At 66.7% G+C, this 23,885-nt stretch overlaps 4 protein-coding genes and 1 long non-coding RNA gene across 10 annotated transcripts; 1 reads left to right on the plus strand and 4 right to left on the minus strand.

Moving 5' to 3' along the window:
• Positions 1-24: 24 nt before the first annotated feature.
• On the minus strand, positions 25-862 carry MRPS12 (mitochondrial ribosomal protein S12). 2 transcript variants are annotated; one of them, XM_066984740.1, is made up of 3 exons: positions 786-862; positions 588-662; positions 25-491 (listed from the first exon to the last, which is right to left on the minus strand). In XM_066984740.1, the coding sequence occupies exons 2-3, from the start codon at positions 634-636 to the stop codon at positions 94-96; spliced, it is 447 nt and encodes a 148-aa protein (XP_066840841.1). In that variant the 5' UTR covers positions 637-662; positions 786-862; the 3' UTR covers positions 25-93. The 2 variants fall into 2 exon arrangements, with proteins under 2 accessions (XP_066840841.1, XP_066840840.1); XM_066984739.1 differs by lacking the exon at positions 786-862 and having other exon boundaries at positions 588-765.
• A 72-nt stretch (positions 863-934) lies between these two features.
• PAK4 (p21 (RAC1) activated kinase 4) lies at positions 935-16,068 on the plus strand. Of its 4 annotated transcripts, XM_066984725.1 has the most exons (10): positions 935-1,052; positions 1,406-1,531; positions 10,992-11,215; positions 12,244-12,912; positions 13,464-13,904; positions 14,011-14,144; positions 14,226-14,352; positions 14,650-14,775; positions 14,872-15,006; positions 15,094-16,068. In XM_066984725.1, the coding sequence occupies exons 3-10, from the start codon at positions 11,012-11,014 to the stop codon at positions 15,247-15,249; spliced, it is 1,992 nt and encodes a 663-aa protein (XP_066840826.1). In that variant the 5' UTR covers positions 935-1,052; positions 1,406-1,531; positions 10,992-11,011; the 3' UTR covers positions 15,250-16,068. The 4 variants fall into 4 exon arrangements, with proteins under 4 accessions (XP_066840826.1, XP_066840827.1, XP_066840825.1 ...); XM_066984726.1 differs by lacking the exons at positions 935-1,052; positions 1,406-1,531 and adding an exon at positions 6,463-6,602; XM_066984724.1 differs by lacking the exons at positions 935-1,052; positions 1,406-1,531 and adding an exon at positions 7,039-7,853.
• Positions 1,576-6,332, minus strand: LOC136787483 (uncharacterized). Its single transcript, XR_010826914.1, has 2 exons — positions 6,192-6,332; positions 1,576-5,925 (listed from the first exon to the last, which is right to left on the minus strand). It is a non-coding gene; the product is annotated as an uncharacterized lncRNA (long non-coding RNA).
• A 2-nt stretch (positions 16,069-16,070) lies between the features above and the next one.
• Positions 16,071-17,578, minus strand: SYCN (syncollin). The gene has a single exon (XM_048056237.2). It carries the CDS (start codon positions 16,916-16,918, stop codon positions 16,520-16,522), a length of 399 nt encoding a protein of 132 aa, XP_047912194.2. The 5' UTR covers positions 16,919-17,578; the 3' UTR covers positions 16,071-16,519.
• Positions 17,578-23,667, minus strand: LRFN1 (leucine rich repeat and fibronectin type III domain containing 1). Of its 2 annotated transcripts, none has more exons than XM_066984723.1 (4): positions 23,449-23,667; positions 21,855-21,902; positions 19,442-20,831; positions 17,578-18,977 (listed from the first exon to the last, which is right to left on the minus strand). In XM_066984723.1, the coding sequence occupies exons 3-4, from the start codon at positions 20,770-20,772 to the stop codon at positions 18,407-18,409; spliced, it is 1,902 nt and encodes a 633-aa protein (XP_066840824.1). In that variant the 5' UTR covers positions 20,773-20,831; positions 21,855-21,902; positions 23,449-23,667; the 3' UTR covers positions 17,578-18,406. The 2 variants fall into 2 exon arrangements, with proteins under 2 accessions (XP_066840824.1, XP_066840823.1); XM_066984722.1 differs by lacking the exon at positions 23,449-23,667 and adding an exon at positions 23,198-23,378.
• Between the last annotated feature and the right edge of the window lie 218 nt (positions 23,668-23,885).

A 23,885-nucleotide genomic window follows, 5' to 3' on the forward strand; every position in this document is an offset into this window, starting at 1 on the left:
TCCCCTCACACAGCACGCAGCGCGTCCGGGCCGCAGGGCTTTAATGGCATAAAAACCGACCCCGTTATCCCCTCCGCTGTCTCTCGCTGCTGTTTACTTCTTCTTCTGGACGTGCGCGCAGTCGTACTTGCCCCTGACGATGGTCAGCTTGACCCCCGGCAGGTCCTGCGTGCGGCCTCCCTGCACTAGCACGACGTGGTGCTCCTGCAGGTTGTGGCCCTCGCCGGGGACGAAGCACACCACCTCCTTGCCGTTGCTCAGCCGCACCCGCGCGCACTTGCGGTTGGCCGAGTTGGGCTTCTTGGGCTTGCGGATGAGGGTTTTGATCACCACCCCCTTCAGCTGCGGCCGCCCGAAGGTGGGCCCCAGCTTGAAGGGGGGCGGCGCGGGCCGGCCCTTCCGGTGGATCTGGTTCAGGGTGGCCATGCCGGCGGCCTGCTGCAAGCCCGGGGCCGCTGGCTGCCTCCCAGCGGGGGGCAGCGCTCCGAGAGCTGCGGGGAGGAAAAGTGGGGGGGGGGGGAAGATGAGCGGCCGCGGGGCGGCTCGGGGAGCCCCGAGCAGCGCTGGGAGGGGACGGGGATACGCACCGGAGCCGCGCAGGGAGGCCGCGGCCCTCAGCAGAGCGCGGAGCGCCATCCTACGGGACCCGGCGCCGGCGGGGCCTGTGTGGGGGGGACACCCCGTTAACGCCACCCGCCGCCCTGCCCTCCCCCGGGCCCCCCCACGCCGCTTCGGGGCCCGCGCTGGAGCGGCTCCTCCCGCACTTCACACCGCCGCCATTTTACCTCGCTCCTCCACCCCTCAGGCTCCCTCCGTCCCGCCTCTCCGCTCTCCGATTGGCCGGCGGGAACGCCAATCTCCCGAAGCACTCTGCGATTGGCTGCGCCGTGCCCGACGTGCAGATGATTGGCAGGGGGCGGGTCTTGTTGCGTAGGGAACGGGAGGCGGGGCTTGTTGCCTAGGCAACGGGAGGGGGCGGGCTGGGCCTGCGGCGCCCTCACAACATGGCGGCGGCCGAGTGAGGGGGGAGCGGTGGGGCCGGGCTCGGCGGGGTGAGCGGGGCCGGGGGGGCGTAGAGGGGCTCCGGGGGGGGTTTGAGGGGCTCGGGAGGGTTTGGGGGGAGTTCAGGGGGCTTGGGGGCGGTTGGCGGGGGTGAGATGGGGAGCGGAGGCTTGGGGGGGGCAAAAAGGGGAGGGGGTGAGGGGGGAAATGGGGGGCCTTGGGGGGGAATGTGGGGCATGGGGGGGAATGGGGCAGGGGGAGGCGGGTGGGGGGCTTGGGGGGGTGCAGGGGGCTCCCCGGGAGCAGTCGGGGTGCCCCAAATCCCGGGGGGGCTCTGGGGGGGGGGCGCTGCCTCCCTCGGCCCCCCCAGCAGCCCCCAAACGGCCCCGATTTCCTCTGGCAGGGCGAGCGGTGGGAGCTGCGCGGCCCCGTGCCCCCTGGAGGAGCGTCGCCCAGGCCCCCTGCTCCCGCGCCACGTCGCTCGCCCGGGGGCTCGGCATGCGGAGCAGCAGCGGGTGAGGAGCTGCAGGTAGGAGACGGGCAGAATCATTTCCTGACGGCGCTTTGTGTTTCTTTTTTTTTTTTTTTCCCAAAAGTATTTATTCCGCGTGTGCTCTCAGCCTGTGGTACCTCCGAAGTGTCCTTTTGCCTTGCCAGCGCTCTTCCCTAGGCGCCAGCCAGAAGTGAGGGAGGAAAATCAGGGAAGGCACCATCACTGGGAGGCTTTTAGGGAAGAAGTATTAAATGTAAAGCTTCCGGAGCCCTCCTTTGGCTCTTTGGGGCGTGCACAGCCAGGTGCTTTTCTCCCCATACGCTCAGGTCCAGCTGAGCTCACACGAGCAGCTGCAACAGGTTGCAAAGACTCAAGATCTGTTTTTTGTGCTATGTAAAGAATCAGAGAAAAAGGTCCTGGGTGCGCTCTTGTTCTGTGCTCTTTATATACCCACTGGGCTTTTCTCTCACTGCTCTCAAGGTGAGTTGAGCCATGGGGAGCTCCAGGCTGGGTTTCTCCAAGCCCTTCCGTGTTTTCCTGACCTGCAGTTCCCCTCTCGCTCCCCTGTCTTGCCCTGGGCGGCCCTTGACAGGTCGATTTTGCCTGCTTTGGCACAGCAGGAGTTGAACGAGAACAGAAAATGCCACTCCCAGCCCGTCTCGGGCTCTGGGTTTATTTGTTTGCGTAACTCTGTGCCCTCTCACTCATCTGTTCACTCATCTGAACTCAGCCGCTGCTGGAGATAAATGCATTGCGCTGCATTTTCGGCGTTCCCATGGCCGGCAGGGCTTTGTTCGCTGGGGAGGGGAAGCTGGAACAAAACAAAAAGCTTCAGGATTGCTTTTTAGCTGCGTTTCCCCCGTAACTCACGGAGTTGTGCGCCAATTAGCCGAGTGGGCTGTGTGGATGCGGATTGATTCTGACAACGCCCCGCGCAGCGGGCGGGTAAATAACTGCAAATCGGGTTTGTGGAGAACGCCTGGCGGTGGAGCACGGCTTTAGGGGACACGCAGCCCCCGTAGGAGAGCTGCGGGTGGCTTGGGAGGGTCCTGAATAAAGCCCCAAACAAAGTCGGAGCCGTGGCCAAAGAACAAGCAGCCTGCTGCCAGAACAAACATTAACCAGCCCTGGCAGCCTCTTGAGGAAGTTTCCCTCGCCCTGGCGGAGAACCCAACCCGTCGGACGCATTTATGGCCCCCCGGCCGGGCCGAGGGAGGCTTCCGTGAGCTGCGTGCGGCTCCCCGGTAGCAGGGCTGCCGAAACGTGAGACGTGGCGCGGGCGTAGCGCGAGGCCGACGTCACGGAGCTGCCTGCGGCTCCTGACCCGTGACCGTCCCGGGGAAGGCTGGCTGGGAACCTCCCGGCTCCGCTGCTGCTGCGCGCTGCCCCGACGTCCCCAAGCAGAGGTAATTAACCCGGAGATAATTGGCAGCTGGAAGAGCTGCGGGAGCTTCCCGGGAAGGTAGGGAGGAGGTAATGTCTGCTGCCAGCTCAGGTTCCGCGTTCACCTCAGGGTGGAAACTCTCCCCCCGCCCCGTTGTGAGCCCCCCCGATGTTTCCAGATAGCGGTTATCTCCCTCCGCGTGTGCGGGGGTGCTGTTTATTTTGCCAGCACTTATCACCTCGCCCAGAAGGAAGCGGTCCCTAGAAAAATGGAAAAATCACAGAGCTTTCCTCCGGAGCCCGCAGCTTGGTGCCCCCGCCACCTTTTGGCGGCTTGTTTGTCGCTGGGCGAGCGCTGCGGGTTGTTGGGTTCGCCGCTGGCAGCTCACCGGGTGCTGCCCCCGTTCTGGGGGCGGGGGTTTTTGGGGTGCTGGCGGTGTTTTAAACGCCCGTTTCCAGAGCACGTTGGCGCGAGGTGCTCGCGACGCCCTTCCCTTCGGTTCTGTTCAGAGCCTGCAGGCGGGAGGACGGGGCCCCCAAATCCCACCCGACTCCAGGAGGAATCCCAGGGGGGGTTGAGCGGCTTCTGTGCAGCCCAATTAATTACAGCTACGTCGGTTTTAGTTAATGAAACTTAATTTCTCCTGAGCCTGGCAGAGAAAGGGAGGAATGCGAGCCGTGGTGGGTTTATGGCTGCCCAGCTGTGGCCTGGAGAACTTGCTGCTTTCTTGGATTTCGATGATTTTCAGGTGGAAACCGCGTTCTTTCCCCAGGCGTTCACATTTTATGCTTCGTTGGGGTTTTTCTTGTTTTTTTTGGGGGGGGGATTTTTGGGCAGGGATGAGCAGAGGAAGGAGCCCCTTGCTGCCGCTCAGCGCCCCGCGAGCTCCGTGCACCTTTGAACCAAACCCTTTGGGTTTCTCCCCAGGTAAATAACTCACCATGCATGCTCCCAGCTCCTGTTTCGGGATCGGGGGATCCACGAATGCCGCTGCCCCCCCCCCCCCCGGGAGGTGATTAATTAATGCCTGTTTTAATAAAAAGCTGGCTGTAACGAACAATTAAATTCCGAGCTGCGCTCGCTCCCCTCTTCCTCTCCCCGTGTCGCGCTCTTACACGGCGCGGATGAGCTGTAATTTTTGTCAGTGGTGTAAGAGGCTAATTAAAGGTTTGCCTCGGCTAATCAGCTCGCAGTTTAATTAGCACCAAGCTGTAAATGGCAGAAGTGGACTTCTTGGTAGCGGGCTGGGGCCCGGGGAGCTCCGGTGTGGCCCCCCTGCCCCGTCCATCAGGTGCAGCGCCCGGTGGCTCGTTAGCAGCGTGTAATTAACGTGCTGGCCTGGGGGGAATCCCCGGAGCCGGCCGTGTCAGCCCTTCCCCGCATTCTTGGCGTGCCGCGCTGCCGGCCCCTGCCCTGCAGAGGCTCTCGGAGGCGGATTTGGGGAAGGCTGCAGCCGGGCTCCCGCGTCCCTCGCACCTCCCGGAGCCTCCTTGGCGGCCCTGGGAGCTCTGGGAGCCGAGCCCGGCGCCGCTTCACATTCAAATCCTCGTCACCGGCTGCTCGGGGGCTGCCGCCAGTCTCCGGGACCTCGGCCGGGCCGCGCTCCCTCTTCGTTTCCCTCCTCGGCCGCAGGATCCCGGCGAGCCCGGCCGGCTCTGCGTGTTCCCCGCTGGCTTCGCTGGAGCAGAGTCGGCAGATAGCGATCGCGTGCGGCTCCTCCGCCCTCGAACGAAGGCGCACGGAAAAACCTGTTTGTCCTCGGCGGGGTGGGAGGAGGCGATGCCAGATACACACCGGGAGCCTTTTTCCTTTCTTTAAATCCCCTTGAAATCCTCCTTGAGGGTTTGGTTAACCCCCCCCTTCCGACGCAGGCGCGGCCGCGGGAGGTTTTCCACGCCGTGGTGACGCTGCTCGTGCTTCCACAGCAGCTCTCCTGAGAAGGGCGTTCGCCAAAAACTCCCTTTTCGAGCCCAAAAGGCAGCGTGTGCCCCGAGCCCGCCAGGAGGGGACGGCGGCGGTGGGGCCGGCTGCTCCGATGTGGCTTTTTCCCCAGCTGGTGGAAGTGCCGGGGCCTGGCCGGCCTCTCCCGAGGTTTCTGTTGGTATGGAACATGCGGAGAGCGCCGGGAATCCGCTCACCTCGGCCGTTCCTTCTTCCCTCGCCGATTTTTTTTTTTTTCCGAGCGCGGTAGCGCGAAGGAGGCGAATCCTTTTCCACCTGGCACCTCCTGGGAGCCCTTCGCCGTCCTCCCAGACCATCCGCCGGGGGACCCGCTCCTCCTCGCGCAGCGACGCAGGGCGAGAGCCACGAGAGGCTCCCAGAAACCGGCGTTTTGAGCCCGTCGACCCTGAATCATCGCCGGGCAGCCCCGCGGGCTCTGCGTGGGTGGAAAAAGCCAGAGGAGCTTCTCACCTGAAGCCTGAACCGCGCTGGGTGGCTGCAGAAAGCAGGCAAAGCCCTCGTCGTCCCCGAACCCGAATTAATCCCCCCCGCACCGCGGGTCCGGGGCCGTCCGCAGGGCAGGGGTTAGGAAGAGGTGCTTTTGCTGAGCCGGTTAGAATTCGGAGAGATTTGGGGGCTGGAACTGTGCCTTTGAAGTCCCTTTTAATCTTTCTGCGAATTAACGAGCGCGTTTCACAAGGCTCTGAAACCGCTGCTAGGGGCTCTTTGTGCTCCTGGCAGCCGAGGAGAGCAGCTGCTGGAGTTTCGTGGTCTGGAGAGTTGGGAATCAGAGATTTCGGAGCTGCTGCTTGTCGCCGCCGGCGTCAGAGGCGTCGCTCCGCAGAAGGACAAGCGGCTTTGGCCTCTCGCGCCGAGAGACGCGGCGGCGTGAGCGCGCTCCCGGTCAGCTCCGCTGCTGCTTCTCCTCTCCGGAGGATGGCACGAGGAACGTGAGGGCGCCCCCCGGGGAGTTAGGGCTGGGAGAGGCTCCTCTCCACCCGGCGATCTCTTTTTATTTTAATTTCCGACGCGATTCTCGGAAGGCTTCCAGGCGCCCGTTAGCGGGCCGGCGGCGCTGCGGCGGGCGTTTTGATCCCGGAATATTCTGCAAGGGGACAAATCAGAGGAAAAGGAGCGCGAATGGGAAGCGAGCGATCGAGTCGCGAACCCCGGCAGGCGATTCACGTTCCCAGCTGTGCTTTCTTCCCCCCCCCCCCTCCCGACTTAGACGAGGCATAGAAGTGAAAAGAAAACCCCGCAGACCGCCGGGCTCCTCGCTGCCTCTCGCCCCCCCAGTTTGCGACCCGGAGCCACCCCAGCGAGGGCCAGCAGCGTTCCCGGGGCTCTCTGAGCCCTGCAGAGAGTCCCCACCGTGTCCCCTGGCCGGGTTTCGGGGCTGCCGGCTCCTAACCCGGGGTGCCGACGCCAGCCCAGCCTGCCCGCGGCGCGTTTGGCTCCAGCACCGTGCTCCCAGTGCTCCCAGCGCCGTGCCCTGGGCTTTGCGGGACCGGGAAGCGCCGGGAGAGCCGCGGGGCTTCCTCCGTCCTGCCCCGTTCCCAGGAGCGGGCCCTTGACTGGCTGCTTTGTTTCAAATGTTGCTGCCTCATTGGCTCCCCCGGCTCAAATCTGCTCCGCTCCAGCTCCGCTTGGTGCGAGCTTTGCTTCTTTAACCCCTCCGAGCCTCGCGGCCGCTCTTCGCCCGGCTGCTCGTCCTCCTTCCCTCCCTCCCTCCCTCCCGGCTCTCCCAACACGGCGGCGGAGACGCTCCCGGTCCGGAAAATGGTAATTAGAGCTCCTGTTACAATTAGAGCTCCCGTTACACCGCGGGGACCCGATCCTTCGGTCGCCAACCTCGCAGCGAGACCGGGGAGCGCGCGCGCGCGGGGCTCGGCCGCTCGCCGTTGTGCCCCCGCTCCCCTCGGGGCTGCCGCCCCCGGCCTGCTTCCCCTCCGCTGGGAAGCTCGCGGCTTCAAGAGGGGGAGCCCTGAACCCCAAACCCCATTTCTGTCCCCCTTTCCCCCAAAAGGGAGACCCTCCGGGGGTTCCTTCGGTCCCCGCACCCTCCCGCTCAGTGTTCTCGGGCAGTTTTCTTCCCCTCTCCCCCCTCGGGCTCGCAGCAGGACGGCGCAGGTGAGTGCCGCAGAGTCCTGCCGGGGTTTTATTTTATTATTAGCTTTAGGAGCTTCAGGTGGGCTTTTGGGGAGGGGCGGGCGCTGAGGGAAGGCTCCTGGGGGAAGGCTCTTTGCTTTTTCGGAGGTCGGGCGCCCCTGGAAATGCCTGGAGCAAGAGGGGCTCTCCCCGTCCTGCTGCTGGAGCGGGAGGCTCTGCGCACTCGAGGCTCTCCCGCCTCCTAAAATCGAAGCGGACGGGTTTATTGCGGCTTGGAGCGGGGAACCGAGCTGCCCCTGGGCCCCTCTTCAGTCCTCCTCTCCAGGTTTTGTTTTGCCTGTGGAAGGTGCTGGCGCGAGGGGAGGGTTCTGCCCTGCTTGGTTTACTCCCCGCCGGCCAGAAGCGTTCGTTAATGGCTGACTAATTAAACAAAGCGCAGATAAAGGGAACGGGGACCTGGGCTGAGGAATGTGCCGGGGCTCCGGTGGAGGCAGCGGGCTGGATTTTAACCCCTTCCTCCCCCCCCAGACCCCCGGGGCCTGGCAGGGACCTCCTAGCGAGGGCTGCGTCCCGCCGAGCCCGGCTGCCCTCAGATTCATCCAGAAACGGGATTTCCGCCCGAAACGCCGTGCGGGGTTTTTCTGCCGTGCGAGGAAGGGGGCTGGCGCTCGGGAGGCTTCTCCGGGTGGCGGTTCGGGGGCGAGAGCCGTGGCGGGGAGCCCCGGGGATGGAAGGGAGGGCGCTGCGGAAAGGCAGCGCGACGCTCACAGGTGGCCCGCGGGAGCGAGCGGCAGAGCACAGCGCGTGCGCGCCCTCGGATGACTTCAGCCGGCGGCGGCGCCTCCGAGGGGAAGCTGCCCTCGCTCGGGAACCCGCGCTCAGGCCGCCCGTGGCTGTCCGGGAGCTGGGATCGGCCTTGTCAAGGTAACGAGCCCGCGCGGGGAGCCTCGCGGGGGGCCCCCGAGGTGGCTGCGTGCTCGCCCCTGAGAAATCCCCCTCGGGATTTCAGCCGAGGGAAGCCTCTGGAGGGGCAGAACGGGGAGCGGGTTCTGCGTGGGGCCTTACAAATGAGAAAAGGCTTAAACCAGGACGGGGCGGAGGCAAAACCTTCCCTCTTCCCAGCAGGCTGGGGGTCTGCGAGCGCTTAACAAAACGGGGAGCAGGAAGGCAAATCCCCGGCCGGGAGCGTTGCTGCGGACGCCTGGAGCGAGGCGGGCGCCGGGGCCGGGATTTCCTGCGTGAAGAAAGGGATTGTCCCCGGAGCTGTGAAGTTTCGCGCCGGGTAGCGTGTCGGAAGCGGATTCGGGAGCCTTAGAATGGAAGGAAACGGCCCCAAATCGGCGCCAGAAGGCAGCGAAAGCGGTGAAGGAGCCGGGTGGCTTCGGTCCCGGAGGCGGCGCGCCGAAGCGCTGGGTGCGTGCGTGCGCTGGCGCGGCGTCACCCCGAAATGCTGGGAGCGAGCTGCTCCTGCAGGACGGGTTCGGTCAGCGCAGGGCTCGCCCTCCTGCTCCTAAACTCGAGCGAGAAGAGGGTTAAACAAACAAGCCCTGAAGAGCGGCCGAGACGCCGGGCGTCCTCGCGTTGGTTTTCTCCCGCTGCCTCCCCGTCTCCGATGCCGCGTGGGAGGGCTGTGCTTCCTCTGGGCCGCTCGCTTTTACTGGCACACGAATAAAAACTTTGGGCTTTGGCGCAGCGATCCCCAGCCGGCCGAAAAGCCGTGATCGCAGCACATCGTGACAGCGAGGGGGCCGCCGGGTTCCTGCTCTGTCCCCAGGGTAGGTACCAGCACCAGGGTGGAAGCGCCCGGCGCTCTCAGCCCTTCGGGCCGGGTTTGTTGGCTTCGGGCCCTGCGTCCTGCCCGTGCCCGCAGCGGGCTTGTCCTTTCGCTGGGGACGCGAGGGTGACGTGGGCACGCGGGTTTTCTTCCCTGCAATCCCATCCAGCCAGCTTTGAGAGGCACATGGCGGCGCGAGGATGCCCAGGGCAGCGGCCGGTTCAGGTGCCACCACCCGTGCTGTGCCAGCGGCCCTGTTCGCAGCTGGCTTTTGGGGGAAAAGCGAAATAATTTAGGGCTCGTTTCACCACCTGGGGAAGGCGCTGGGCGTTATTTTTGCTCTCCTCGCTCAGAAATTTCTGCCTTTCCCCCTCCCAGGCTGAGGCCTGGAGAAGCTCGGAGGCGGCGGCCGCAGGGACCGAGGTGGCGCCGCCCTCCAGCAGCTGCTCTGCTGCCGATTCCACGTAAAGCTGTTGATTTCAGGAAAAGTTTTGCCAGCGCCCTGAGCTCCTGCTGGGCAGAATCAAAACCGTACCTTGGAGCTCGGAAGGATGCGGGGGTGTAAACAAGCCCCCATTGTGCCTGCCCCGGGTGTTTACACCAGGAGAAACCGCTCCGGGGTCCGCCCTGGGGCCAGGCTTCCTCCGCGGGCGGCACCGGGCTTTGTCCCTCGCTGTCCTTCGGGCTGGTACCACCTCGTGTCCCGTCCTCGTGCCCCCGCCGGCAGGTCCCGAGGGCTGCCTCGGCGTTTTGCGTGGCCGAGCCGCTGGGGAGCTGCGGGAACACGGCCCTGGATGTGGGAGGGTGTCGAGGACGTCGAGCTCGGGGGCGGCAGCCTGAAGGGACCCCCGGGGAAAGGGGATTTGTTCCCTTTTTGTTCCATTTTGGCACCAAACGGGCTTCTCTCTGCTGCTGGATTTCCATCCCCTCGTCCCGGGAGGCTGGGGATGTCCCAGAAGGGATCGCCATGCCGGCGACCAGCAGGCATTGCGTGGGGATCTCTTGCAGGTGGCTTTTGTCGATGGTTTTATTTTTTTAACGCGTCCCCCCCCGGGGTGTTGGCAAGTGAAGCTGAAGCCTGGCGAGCAGTGCAGCTCCTGCCCGAGCCCTGCTTTGTGCAGCTTGGCAGGCCACGAGTGGGCTTGGACTCCGTGCCCAAACCAGGCTGGCTAGGTTTAGTTCCAGCGGCCTCGACTTGCGTATTTGAGGCTCCTCGGTGGGTGTTCAAGCACCTGAGCAAATGCTCGGTTCTTCTGAGGCTCCGGGCTCGGCCGCTCGCCGCTTCCTGAGAGTCACCGAGCCACCTGGGCTGGCCCTCGCTGCCTGCCTGCTTCCTGCTCTGCACCTGGAGGTTCGCAGAAGGCTCCCAGCTTGTAATTGCGGGCGGCTTTTGCTCAACTTCTTAAGTTTAGGAGCGTTACATCAAAGTGAGCTGAGTAAAGGGAAGCTGCTGCGGCGACAGCACAATTCGGGTGCCCTGGACCAGTCCGACGCGCTGCCAAGAGGTGTTAAAGGCTGCTGGCTTTGCGGGACCACAAAGCAGGACCTGGATCTGCACAACAAAAATCCAAAAACCCACGCGTCGCGGCGGAGAACGCCGTCCCCAACTTGGGAAGGTGCTCGAGGAAACGCCTCGAAGGGAGGTTCGGAGGTACGCCGACGTGTGCGCTGCCACGTTCCAGCTCTCGGCGGCGTGAAACGTGAGATCAGCCCTAAAACCCTGGGTTCCGGGGGCAAAATACCTCAGGGAGCTCGCTTGCGGAGAGGCTGGGAGGAGAAGAGAAGAGCTGAAGACGTCGTCCAGCCGGGCGGTGACAAGGAGGACGTGGGCTGAAGGACTTCTTGTGTGCTGTGTGCCCAAAAGGTTCCCTGGGCTGCCCCGGTTTGCGATCGCTGCCGTGCCGTCGCGTGATAATTGCAGGAGGGAGAGAGCAGACTGATGCTGCCGGGGGCTTTTAAGTCCAGGGGAGACCAAACGTGTCTTGGGACACGCGTGAACCAGCCGGGAAGAGAATGGGGGGTGAGCGGGAGGGACGGGAGAGCTGCGGGGTCGGGGCGGCCCTAAAAGGGGAGCAGCAGCCGGGTGCGAGGGCTACACGATGAGGTTCGGGTCCGCGTCGGGCTTGTGGTGGCTCACGGTGTTTCCTTTTTGGCACGGGTGCAGCGAGGAGTTATTTTAGCAGAGAGCGAGGTCGGTTCCTGGAGCGGGGACGCTGCTTTTACAGGTCCCAACGCAGTGCCCGCCTCTGTCCTCCGGGCCTCACTTTTGCCTCCCGTGTGCCCCCCAGGTCCTCTAGCCAGCCTCACCATGTTCAGCAAGAAGAAGAAACGCATCGAGATCTCGGCCCCCTCCAACTTCGAGCACCGCGTCCACACGGGCTACGACCAGCAGGAGCAGAAGTTCACGGGGCTGCCGCGGCAATGGCAGGGCATCATCGAGGAGTCGGCCAAGCGGCCCAAGCCGCTGGTGGACCCCGTGTGCATCACCGCCATCCAGCACGGCTCGCAGAAGGTAGGCAGCTCCTCGGGGAGGGCTGGCGGTGCTGCTTTCGGGGCCAGGAAGCCCAGGCTGGGTTTTGTGCCCCCCCCCCCTCCCCGGGGTGCCACGGAGCAGGTAAGGTGGCAGCCGGGTCCCCGTAACCCGCGGGGTCCTTCGGACGTCTCCACGTCCCCCCCCCCGCCTGCTCGCCTTCCCCCGTGCAGGACGGGGACCACCGCACAGGAGGGAGGTGGGTGCAGAGGAAAGCCTCTCCCCATCCTCACCCCTGTGGGGGAAAAAAGAAAAATCATACGAGAAAACACAAACGAAGCGGTGCCTTGTCCCTTCCCCTCCCCTCCCCTCCCCGTGCCTGTTTCCCCAAGCCACTGTTACGTCATTTTTTAAAGTCTGCCTCGTCTGCCCGCCTCAGCCGAGGAAACCCCGCCATCCCCAGCTCCGCTGTTCCTCCTCTGTCACCCTCATTTGGTCCCCGGCATCTCCCTTCTGCTCTGCTGGCCCCCGCCACGGGCCTGCTTTGGCTGGATGCTCCAACAGCGCGAAAAAAGGGGTGTGGAGACTGTGCTCCCCACAGCCCGGGGTGGCGATGGCTTTTGCTTCGTGGGAGAGGGTCCTGGCAGCACTCCCCTCGCTCTTTATCTGGGTCCGACAGTGCCTGGAAACCTCCTGGAGGGGCTCGGGACAGCGTGGAGTGGGCCCTGAGGCTGTGGGGAAGCCGGAGCCGCTTCCCCTTTCCTCCTGGCCTCGAGCATCGTCCTATGCGGGGCTGCACGGCCCTGCTGGGCTCGGCCAGCTCCCATTAACAGTGCTCTGCTAATTGCGTGGTGATTTAAAGGACTGGGAGCATCCAGGCCAGCCGGCAGAAACCCCATCCCTTCCCCTCCTCTCCCCTCGTCCTGTCTGTGTGAGCCGCCCCCTCCCCGTCCCCGTCACCACCAGGCATTTCATTTTTATTTTTTTTTATTTTCTTCCCTTTTTTTTTTCTTTTGTTGTGTTTGTGTTCCGTGTTCCTGCCCGCCTCCCGTCCCGCCTCCTGCGCAAAGACCATCGTGCGGGGCACCAAAGCCGCCAAGGACGGCTCCCTGACCTGGCTGCTGGACGAGTTTGAGAACATGTCCGTGTCCCGTTCCAATTCTCTGCGCAGGGACAGCCCCCCCTTCCCGCCCCGCCGCGACCAGCTCTACCAGGAGAACGGCCTCTCCGAGGGCCCGGCCGCAGCCCGCCCGCACGAGGACGCCGGCCGGAGCAAGGACAAGAAGCTCCACGGGGCCCGCGGCGAGCTAGAGCAGGGCAAGGAGAGACCCCGGGACAGGGAGGAGCAGCGCGCCCACCCGCAGCAGCCCCGCGGCCAGGAGCCCGGCCCCAAGGGCGCTGCCCCCGCCGGCGGCCGCCCGCCCCCTCCCGAGTACCCCAAGCCCCCCGAGCGGGACGGCTGGCGGGACGGCCCCGCCGACAGGGACTGCAGCGAGCCGGCCGAGCGCGTGGTGCGGCGGGAGCGCGCGGAGCCCTCCGACAGGCGCCCCAAGTCCACCTACACCGGCGAGACCAGCCCGCAGTCCCCCCGCGACAAGCGCCCGCTCTCGGGGCCCAATATCCGGACTCCCAACATCCCCGTGTCTGAAGGGGTGATGAAGACGGCTCAGCAGACGGGACGGCCTTTTAATACCTACCCGCGGGCCGAGACCGACCCCGTCAGGGGCGCAGGTTCACAGGTAAAGGCTCCCCCGCTCCCCTCCGCGCAGAGCCGGCCCGCTTGGCAGAGATCTCTCCTTCCCCGGCAGCCCGGCCTGGGTTTTTTCTTTGTCTCCTCGCTCTGCCTGTCCTCCGCCTCCTACAAAAGCAGCCTCTCTCCTCCGCTTCCTAAGCAAGCGCCGGCTAACGGGCTCCTGCGCTCTGATTGGGACTGGCCTGTGCCGAAGACCACCGGCCCCGCGCCGGCCGCGTCTGCTCCATGCTTTCCTCCCCGGGGCCGTGTCGACGGTGCCCCTCAGCTCCCTCGCGCCGGCCCCGGCCTCTTTCGGGGGCACGCGGGCTCCGAAGCAGCCTCCGGCGCCTCTGCGGTCGCCTCTTCCCTGCTCTCCTCGCTGTCCTTGCTCCTTCTCAGCCCGTCTGACGCCGCCTTTTCCTTTGGCAGCCTCCAGCCTTGCCGCCGCCCGGACGCTGCGGTGTTGGCACCCGGCGCTTGGGGGCCAGCGGCCAAATCCCGCGCCAGCCGCGCGCTCCCGCGGCGTTAACAGCCCCTCTCCTCCTGTCTCCCCCGCAGGCAGAGCACCGGCCGGGACGACCGCAGGAGGTGGCATCGAACGGGCCAGTGAGCGGCACCACCGGCTCCTCCCGCGCCCACCCGCCCGGCCCGCTGCGCTCCAAAGGCCCCGAGCCCCCCGCCGGCCTCACCCCGCACGCCTCTGACCCCCACCTCGCTCGCCAGCCCCCGCCCGGCCCCCCGCTGCCCGCCGCCGCCCCGCAGCAGCCCCGCTCGCCGCAGCGGGAGCCCCAGCGTGTCTCCCACGAGCAGTTCCGGGCGGCCCTGCAGATGGTGGTGGACCCCGGGGACCCCCGCACCTACCTGGACAACTTCATCAAGATCGGCGAGGGCTCCACCGGCATCGTCTGCATCGCCACCATCAAGAGCACCGGCAAGCTGGTGGCCGTGAAGAAGATGGACCTGCGCAAGCAGCAGCGGCGCGAGCTGCTCTTTAACGAGGTGCGGGCGGCGGAGCGGGGACCCCCTGCTTTTGGGGGTCGAACGCGGACGCTTTCGGGGCTGGGAGCCGGGCGCCGCTGAGCCTTCCCCTGCCTCTGCCCCGCAGGTGGTGATCATGCGGGACTACCAGCACGAGAACGTGGTGGAGATGTACAACAGCTACCTGGTGGGCGACGAGCTCTGGGTGGTGATGGAGTTCCTGGAGGGCGGCGCACTCACCGACATCGTCACGCACACCAGGTGGGTGCCCGGGCTCCCTGGCCCCCTCGCCCGGTCCCCGGGGTTGCTCCGTGGCCTCTCACCCTCCCTCTCGCCCCACAGGATGAACGAGGAGCAGATCGCGGCCGTCTGCTTGGCCGTGCTCAAGGCCCTGTCCGTCCTGCACGCGCAGGGCGTCATCCACCGCGACATCAAGAGCGACTCCATTCTGCTGACGCACGACGGCAGGGTAAGCGTGGCTTCTTCCTTCCCCTTCTCCAAAACCCCACCAGGAACCGGCAGCAGCAGCAGTGTTCCCCAGGAGCCACCAAAGCTTTTCGAGGCTCTTCGAGGCAGAGATGCGAGCTGAGAGCCTGTGGGAGGCAATTTGGGGTGGGAGCGGGACTGTGAGGCACCTGAAACCCCCCCCGGGATGGGGTTGATCCCAGAAAGCAGCGAAGGGCTTCAGCGAGGACAAGAGCAGAGCGTCCCCCCCGGCTGAAACGGGGCCGGGGCCGTTCTCACTGCTGCCTTCCCCGGCCTCCAGGTGAAACTCTCCGATTTTGGGTTTTGCGCCCAAGTGAACAAGGAGGTGCCACGGCGCAAGTCGCTGGTGGGGACCCCGTACTGGATGGCGCCGGAGCTCATCTCCCGCTTGCCCTACGGCCCCGAGGTGAGCGCGTGAGGCGAGGGGGGCGGCTCTGGGGCTGGGGGGGGCGGCGTCGCCCCCAAAGGAACCCCCGTCACGCTCCCCGCCTCCTGCCCGCAGGTGGATATCTGGTCCCTGGGCGTGATGGTTATCGAGATGGTCGACGGGGAGCCGCCGTACTTTAACGAGCCGCCCTTAAAGGCCATGAAGATGATCCGAGACAATCTGCCCCCCAAGCTCAAAAACATGCACAAGGTAAAGGGGCAGCCGGGCCGGGGACACCCCCGGGCTGCGTCCCTGCTCCGTGCCCCCCCTGACCCCTGTCCCCCTCTGTCCCCGCAGGTTTCCCCCTCTCTCAAAGGCTTCCTCGACCGCATGCTGGTGCGGGATCCGGTGCAGCGGGCCACGGCCAACGAACTCTTGAAGCACCCCTTCCTGGGCAAGGCGGGCCCCCCCTCCTGCATCGTGCCCCTCATGCGCCAGAACCGCATGCGGTGAGGGGCCGGCAGCCGCCCCGGCGCCATCCTCGCTCTCGCCTCGAACTGGATTTGTGACTGTGCCACTACTGGGGGGGGGCAGCCGGGGGGGCCCGGCCCTCCCGCACCATACTACTGAGTCGGGGAGGGGGGAAAGCTGGTGACGGCGGCTCCGCGTGGGGACAGCAGCGAGGCCACGCCGTGATGCTGGCCCTGTCCCCCTCTTCCCCGCAGGTTTGTGGGGCCGGGGGCTTATCCCGACTGCACCAGCCCCTGTGTCGTTCCCACCCTGGGGGGGGAGCCTTTTGGGGCATCTCAACGACACCCCCCTTTTTCTTTTTTTCCTTTTAAATCCTCTTTCTATCCCCATCTGGCCCTGGGGTCAGGCCACCTGCACCCCCGTGGGAGGGACGTGTCCCCACAGCCCCAACACTACAGCCCCGCGGCCACACTACTGATTTGGGCCCCCCCCCTCCACCCCATCACTTTTTTTTGTTTTATTCTTTTTTTTTTTTTTTTAACAAAAGCTATTTATATTGTCGTTTTGTAATGCCGCAGTATTGGGGTGCCCCAGGGCCACCGCGGGGCCCCCTGGAGATTACATGTGTCCTTTTGGAGAGCGCTGTGTCCCCCTGTGCTTTTTTGGGGAGGGGGGTGGGCTGCATGCGGGGGACACGGTCACGGACGTGCAGGGCGTGCCCGTGCCCTGCAGACACCGGCTCCCCGCTTGGGGAGGAGGAGGTAATATGGGGGGGTGGCCGTGGGGACCCTTCTCCCTGAGGGATGCCGCTGCTCCCCACACCCCAACTCCCCTCCCCAATAAAGCACCTGCCAGGCTGGAGCTGCACATCCTCAGGGCTTTATTGGCTGTGCTGAGAGCTGGACGAGGTCGGGGGGCTTGAGGGGGGGGCCTGGCAGCGCGGGACAGCTGGGTCGGCCCACCTCCATCAGTGGTGGCCCGCGTTGAATCACGCTGACATGCGGTGGCCCGCGTTGACTTGTGCTGGCCCGCGTTGAATCACGCTGACATGCGGTGGCCCGCGTTGACTCGTGGTGACGTGCGGTGGCCACTGTTGACTCGTGTAGCCTCCCGCTGATGTATGTTGGCCAGCGCCGACTTCTGTTAACTCAGGTTGACGTGCATTGGCCCACGTTGGCTCGTGTAGACTCATGTTGACGTGTGTCGGCCAGCGTTGACTCGCGTTGACGTGCCTTGGCCAGCGTCGAGCCGTGTTGACTCTTGCTGCCCCACGGTGCCCCGTGCCGCCCCGCGCTGCCCCGCGCCGCCCGCCTCAGTTGCACTGGCAGTAGTAGCCCCTGATGGCGTTGTTCCAGTTGCCGAAGAGCCCCCGCCGCACCTCCTGCAGCCGCGGCACCGTTCCCACCCCGAACGTCTTTGTCTGGCCGTTCTTGCCGGCGCGGGACCAGACGGTCAGCTGGCAGCGGGTGCCCACCACCAGCGAGGAGATGCTGCCCGACCACTCCCAGGGCACGTAGGGCACGTCGGCGCCGCAGTCCACCATCAGGGACTTTCCCCCGCAGCACTCGTTGTAGTAGGCGCTGTCGTCGGTGAAGAGCTCGGCGCAGATGCGGGTGCCGTTGACCCCCTGCAGGTCGGCCGGCCTCGGGCACTGGGCCCCGGCCCCCGCCAGCACCGCCGCCAGCACCGCCGCCAGCATCAGCACCGCCATCGCTGCTCGGCCCCGGCCCCGCCGCCGGCACCCGCATATATCGGTGGCGAGGGAGGGGACGCCCCAAGGTGCCACCCCCCCCCACCCGCCCGGCGTGCGGCCCCCTCCCTGGGAAAAGCCCCATCTGCTCAAAGCTCCCAACAGCCCTGGGAAGGGCCCCAGCTGTCCCCCCCCCGCCCCAAAAGGTCCCCAGGTGTCCCCCCCTTCCAAAAGGGCCCTAGGTCTCGTGCCCCCCCCCCACGCTGTGATCTGGGTCCATCTGGGCCCTTCCCAGCCATGGGGACCCGAGGGGGGGGGACAAGGCCGGGCCCTTGGGGCCGCTGACGCACGGGGACAGGGGCAGAAGGCCGCGTCGGGCCCCAGGTGTCCCCGCACCCCCAAATGTCCCCGAGCCCCCCCCAGCCGGGAGGGGGGGAGCGTTTGTAGCAGCTCGTACCCGCCCCCCCTACAGAAGAGCGGCTCCCGCTGCGCTTCGCACACAAAAGGTTTTAATGGCCCCGGGCGGGGGGGGCACAGGTTTTTAATGTAAAAACTTGTGTTAAACACTGCGGCGGGCCGGGGGGGGGGCCCGGGGAGGGCGGCTGGTGGGTGGGGGGGGGTCACGGGGGTGGTGGTGGTGGGAGGACAAATAGGGCTGGGGGGGGGGCAAATAGGGCTGGGGGGGCAGGTTGAAGGGGCTTTTTTTGGGGGCGGGGGCAAATAGGGCTGAGAGGGGCATTTGCGGGGGGGGCCCGACCCCCGCGGGTTTATCCAGACCAGCCAGATAGAAGGGGGGGGGGGGGCTGCGGGTCTCGTGTCATTTGTGCAGACATGTCAGTGGCGTGTGCGGGGCCCCCCCGCCGCCGCCGCCCGGCCAAAGGCACCGCGGGGGGGGGGACAGATGGGAACTGGGAAGAGGGGGGGGCGTAAGGGGGGGGGGGCAGGCCGGGCACACCCGCGTGTCAGGGCACACCCGCGTGCCCACAAGTCCCAGGGTGCGCTGGTGTGGCGGGGCGCACTCGCGTGGGTGCCGGGTTGCATACGGGTGCCCCCAACCCCGGGGGGGGGTGGCGAAGAAAGGGGGGGGGCACAAGGACACCAATGAGGGGAGCGCGTGGGAGGCCAACGGGTGCAGGCGGGGACCCCCCCTGGAGCAGCACCCAAGGGTGCTGGGGGCTGCAGGGAGGCACCCGGGATGCACCCAAGGGGTGCATGGGCACCGCCGGCTGCATTCGGGCTCCCGGGGTGGGGGCAGGTTGGGGGAGCAGTGTGCTGGCACCCAAGGGTGCTCGGGGGCACCCGAGGCTGTGTTCAAGCACTCAGGAGGCACCCAAGGGTGCTCGGGAGCACCCCAGGTTGCACATTGAAGCACCCAGCAGGCACCCAAGGGTGCTCGGGAGCACCCCGGCCTGCACATTCAAGCACCCAGTTGGGCACCCAAGGGTGCTCGGGAGCACCCCGGGCTGCATTCAAGCACCCTAGGGTGCTGCCCTCCCCCCAACCCCCCCTTTAGACGGTGCTCTCCAGCATCCAGTGGGTGCTGCCGAAGGACGGGCGCAGGGTGGGGAGGGTGTCGGGCGCGTCGAGGCGGGGCAGGGAGCCGTGCCGCCGAGTCCGGGCGCGCCGTGGGTAGCTGTGGCTGGGAAAAAGCCCCCGGGCACCCCCAGGAGCACCCAAGGGTGCCAGTACCGGAGGTGCTGGGGGGGCCGGCGGCGGCGGCGGCGGTTCCGGCTCGGGGGGTCTGTGGGTGCCGTTGGTCTGGGAGCAGACGCTGGCGACGTTGGCTGCGGGCAGGCGGCGGGCGGCCTTGTAGCGGGCGGTGAGGATGAGGATGAAGACGAGGACGGAGGCGGCGATGGCGGCGCCGATGACGATGATGACGGTGCCCCCCAGGAAATGGGGCCGGGGGGCGGTGCAGCCGGGGCTCCCCCCGGCCGTGGCGAAGCGGACGCAGCCCAGGGCGCGGGTGGCGGGCGGCGCGGCCGTGCCTTCGGCGTAGAGCGCCGAGACGCAGAGGTCGTACTCGCGCCCCGCCGCCAGGTCCCGCAGCACGAAGCTCCGGCTGGAGGGCGGCAGCAGCCTGCGGGGGGATTTGGGTGGGTTTGGGGGGCGGGCGGGTCCCCGCTCCCCCCTCCCTGTAACGCCCCTGAGCTGCCTGCGCGCCCCCGTGATCTGGTGCAATGCCCCGTGGATGTGTGCGGTGCTGGGCGCTGCCCTGTGCCGTGCCCTGCGACATCTCAAGGTCCTGTGCAACGCCCTGCACCATCACAGGGTCCTGTGCAACGCCCCACAGCCCTGTGCGATGCCACGGAACACCCCACGGCCTTGTGCACCCCCGTGCAACGCCCCACGGCCCCGTGCAACGTCCTGCGGCCTTGTGCAACGCCGCCTGGTGCTGTGCGCCGCTGGGCGACACCGTGAAACGGTGGCAAACGCCCTCAGACCCCACAAGGCCCTGCAGCCCCACAGGGCCCTGCAGCCCCACAGGGCCCTACAGCCCCGCGTTCCGCCCCACAGCCCCCCGCAACGTCCTGCGGCCCCCACCTGTAGACGAGGGAGTCGTCGAGGGAGCTGTTGTACTGGATCTGGAACATGCGGATGCCGGGCACGTGGCGCTGCGGCAGCCAGCGGATGCGCGCCGAGGAGGCCGTCAGCTCGGCCGCCACGATGCGCCGCTCGCCCGCTGGCCGCGACTCGTTGCCGCCGGCGCGGGCCATGTCCGAGGGCTCGGGCCCGGGCTGAGCCTCGCCGTCGCCGTCCCCGTCCCGGCGGGGCACGGGCAGCGGCAGCACGGCCACCTGCACGCGGGCGGCCGCCTCGCCGGCGGCGTTGGAAGCCACGCAGGTGAAGGCGCCGTGGTCCCGCAGCGTGGCCACCCGCAGCTGCAGCGAGCCGTCGGCCCCCAGCGCCCGCCGCGAGCCGTTCTGCACCAGCCGCCCGTCGGGGCCCAGCCAGTGCAGCGCCGGCGGCGGGTCCCCGGCGGCGGCGCAGCCCAGGCGCAGCGGCTGCCCCTCCAGCACGGCGGCCGGGCTGGCGGCCGCCCCGGCGATGGCGGGCGCGCGGCACGCCAGCTCTTCCTCCGGCACGGCCCAGAGCAGGCGGCCGGCAAGCGGCGGCGGCGAGGCGCAGCTCTCCAGCCCGTCCGGCCGCGCCAAGCGCCGCAGCCACAGCAGCTCGCAGTTGCAGTGCAGCGGGTTGCCGCCCGCCGCCAAGCTGGGGCCCGGCGGGCCCGGCACCGGCGGCAGCGCCCGCAGCCGGTTGGCGGTGAGGTCCAGGCGGGCCAAGCGCGGCAAGCGAGCCAGGGCGCCGGCGGGGACGCGCTCCAGCAGGTTGTGGTCGAGCGTCAGCGTGGCCAGGCTCGCCATGCCGGCCACCGCCTCCCAGGGCAGCGCCGGCAGGTTGTTGTGCGACAGGTCCAGGTCCTCCACGGTGGCGGCGAAGGCGGCGAAGGCGGCGGGCTCGATGGCGGCCAGCTGGTTGTTGGCCAGGATGAGGTGCCGCAGGCTGGCCAGGCCCCGCAGCTGCGCCCCGCTCAGTGCCGGCAGCCGGTTGCCGTCCAGGTGCAGCGCGCGCAGGGCGCGCAGGTCGGCGAAGGCGCCGGGCGCCAGGCGCCGCAGCCCGTTGCGGGACAGCGTGAGGTGCACCAGGCTGCTCATGTTGGCGAAGTCGGCGCGCCCCACGGCCCCGATGAAGTTGTCGGCCAGGCGCAGCTCCACCGCCCCGCGGTCCAGGCTGGGCGGCACCGCCAGCAGCCCCGTGCGGGCGCACAGCAGCGTGGGGCTGGGGGCGGCCGCCGGGCACAGGCAGCGGGGGGGGCAGCGCTGGGCCCCCGCCACCGCCCCCAGCACCACCAGCGGCACCAGCAGCTTCGCCATCCTCCGCCGGCGGCGCCGGGGGTGGGGGGGGGCGGTGGACGGGGGGCGGGCGGCGGAGCCTGCGGGACGGAGGGGGTCAGGCGCCGGCGGGGGGCGAGATGCGGGGGGGGCAGGATCGGGCCGCAGGGTGATCTCCCGATCCCGTGAGATCCCCCGATCCCGTGCGCAACCCCACGATCCCGTGTGATCCCGTGTGTGATTCCCCGATCCCGTGTGTGATCCCGTGTGTGATCCCCCGATCCCGTGTGTGATCCCCCGATGCCGTGCGCAACCCCACGATCCCGTGTGATCCCGTGTGTGATTCCCCGATCCCGTGCGATCCCCCGATCCCGTGCGCAACCCCACGATCCCGTGTGATCCCGTGTGTGATCCCCCGATCCCGTGTGTGATCCCCCGATCCTGTGCAATCCCCCGATCCCATGCGCAACTCCATGATCCCGTGTGATCCTGTGTGTGATCCCCTGATCCCGTATGTGATCCCCTGATCCCGTGCGCAACCCCACGATCCCGTGTGATCCCGTGTGTGATCCCCCGATCCCGTGTGTGATCCCCCGATGCCGTGCACAACCCCACGATCCCGTGTGTTCGTGTGTTATCCCCCAGTCCCGTGCGATCCCCTGATCCCACGTGCAACCCCACGATCCTGTGAGATCCTGTGTGCGATCCCCGGATCCCATGCGATCCCCTGATCCCATGCACAACCCCAAGATCCTGTGTACAACCCCATGATCCCGTGCGATCCCGTGTGCAACCCTGTGATCCTGCGTGCAGTCCCCTGATCCCATATGATCCCCTGATCCCACACACAACCCCACGATCCTGTGAGATCCTGTGTGCGATCCCCAGATCCCGTGCGATCCCCGGATCCCATACATGACCCCGTGCACAACACTGGGATCCCGTGTGCGGTCCTGGTGTGTGATCCCGTGGTCCCGTGTATGATCCTTGTGATCCCCTGTGTGACCCCACATGTGATCCCACGATCCCGTGTGTGACCCCATGTGTGATCCCATTACCCCGTGTGACCCCATGATCCCACGTGTGACCCCCCGACCCCGCATGCGCCCCCCCGGCCCCGTTACCTCCTCTCACGGCTCCATCTCGGTCCCGTCCGGGGCTCGCAGTGGGGCCTGTAGGGACAGGGGATGGGCCAGTACGGACCAGTACGCACCAGTAAGCACCAGTCCAGCCCAGCGCGGCTCTGCACACCCCAGTATGGCCCAGTAAGGCCTGGAATAGCACCCAGAATGACCCAGCACAGCCCAGTACTAACCAGTACAGTTCGGCAACGCATAGGACATTCCAGCGTGGCCCAGTAGGGACCAGCCCAGTATGGCCCAGTAAGAGTCACCACAAGCACAACGCATGGCCCAGTATAAGCCAGTATGGGCCAGTATGACCCAGCACAGCCCAGCATAGTGCAGAATGGCCCAGTACAGCCCAGTACAAACCAGAAGGGACCATGATGGACCAGCACACGCCAATATAAACTGCCCCAGTATAAACCCAGTAAAGCCCAGTACGTTCCAATACGTCCCAGTATGGGCCAGTACAGCCCAGCATGACCCAGTATGGGCCAGCACAGTCCGGTATGGCCCAGTACAACCCAGTAAGGCTCAGCACAGCCCAGTACAACCCAGTACAGCCCAGTTAGGTCCAGCACAACCCAGTATAGACCTGTACAACCCAGTAAAGCTCAACACAACCCAGTCCAACCTGGTACCATCCAGTAAGGTCCAGCACAGCCCAGTACATCCCAGTAGCACCCAGTAAGACCCAACACAGCCCAGCACGGCCCAGTAAGGCTCACTACAACCCAGTAGGGCCCAGCATAGCCCAACACTGTCCAGTACCGTCCAGTGAGGGCCAGTGCAGCCCAGTGCGGCCCAGCAGAAACCACTGCAGCCCAGTAAGGCCCAGACTAGCTCAGCAAGGCCCAGTACAGCCCAGCAGAGCCCTGTAAGGCTCAGTACAGCCCAGTACGGCCCAGCACAGCCCAGTAAGGTTCAGCACAGCCCTGTAAGGCCCAGTATAGCCCAGCACAACCCAGTAAGACCCAGTATAGCCCGGTACTGCCCAGTAAGGCTCAGTACAGCTCAGCAATGCCCAGTACAGCCCAATTAGGTCCAGTAAGGCCCTGTATAGCCCAGTAAGACTCAGTATAGCCCAGTAAGGCTCAGTACAGCCCAGTACATCCCAGCACAGCCCAGCGTGGCCCAGTATAGCCCAGTACATCCCAGCACAGCCCAGTAAGGCTCAGCAAGGCCCAGTAAGGACCAGCACATCCCAGTACATCCCAGCAAGGCCCAGTAAAGTTCAGCACATCCCAATACATCCCAGCAAGGCCCAGCAAGGCCCAGTACATCCCAGCAAAGCCCAGTAAGGCCCAATAAGGCCCAGCACATCCCAGTAAGGTCCAGCATACCCCAGTAAGGCCCAGTACATCCCAGTAAGGCCCAATAAGGCCCAATAAGGCCGAGCACATCCCAGTAAGGTCCAGAATTCCCCAGTAAGGCCCAGTACATCCCAGCAAGGCCCAATAAGGCCCAGCACATCCCAGCACATCCCAGCACATCCCAGCAAGGCCCAGTCCCACCCAGCCCGGCCCAGTCCCGCCCATCCCCCCCATCCCCCTCCCTTCCCCCCCCGCCCCCCTCCCGGTGCCCCCCCCGGTACCTGCAGGGGGCTCAGCCCACGGCCGCTCCCATCGCGGCTCCCGGGGCGGGCCGGGGGGGGGGGGGGGCCGGGAACCGCTCAGGCCTCGCCCCACCGGGGGCCCATGGGCGGCACCGGGGGGTTCCGGTACCGGGGGGAAGGTTCCGGTACCGGGGGGGGGTTGCTGGTGTCGGGGAGGGGGGCCCGGTACCGGGGGGGGAGGGATGCCGGTACCGGGGGGGCGATGCCGGTACCGGAGGGGGACGATGCCGGTACCGGGGGGGGGGGGGGGAGTCTCCGCGGTTCCCGGTGCCCGGAGCTCGGAGCCGCAGCCGGGGCGGGGCCGTTCCCCTGCAGCGGAGCCGGAGAACGATCGGGGCTGGGAGGGGGGAGGAGGGAACCGGGGGGGGGGGGGCGGGGGGGGGGCGCGGGGACACCGGCACCGGGGCGACGGCTCC

This window comes from Anser cygnoides, chromosome 29 (genome assembly GCF_040182565.1).
Source record: "Anser cygnoides isolate HZ-2024a breed goose chromosome 29, Taihu_goose_T2T_genome, whole genome shotgun sequence".
In the NCBI taxonomy this organism is placed as follows: domain Eukaryota; kingdom Metazoa; phylum Chordata; class Aves; order Anseriformes; family Anatidae; genus Anser; species Anser cygnoides.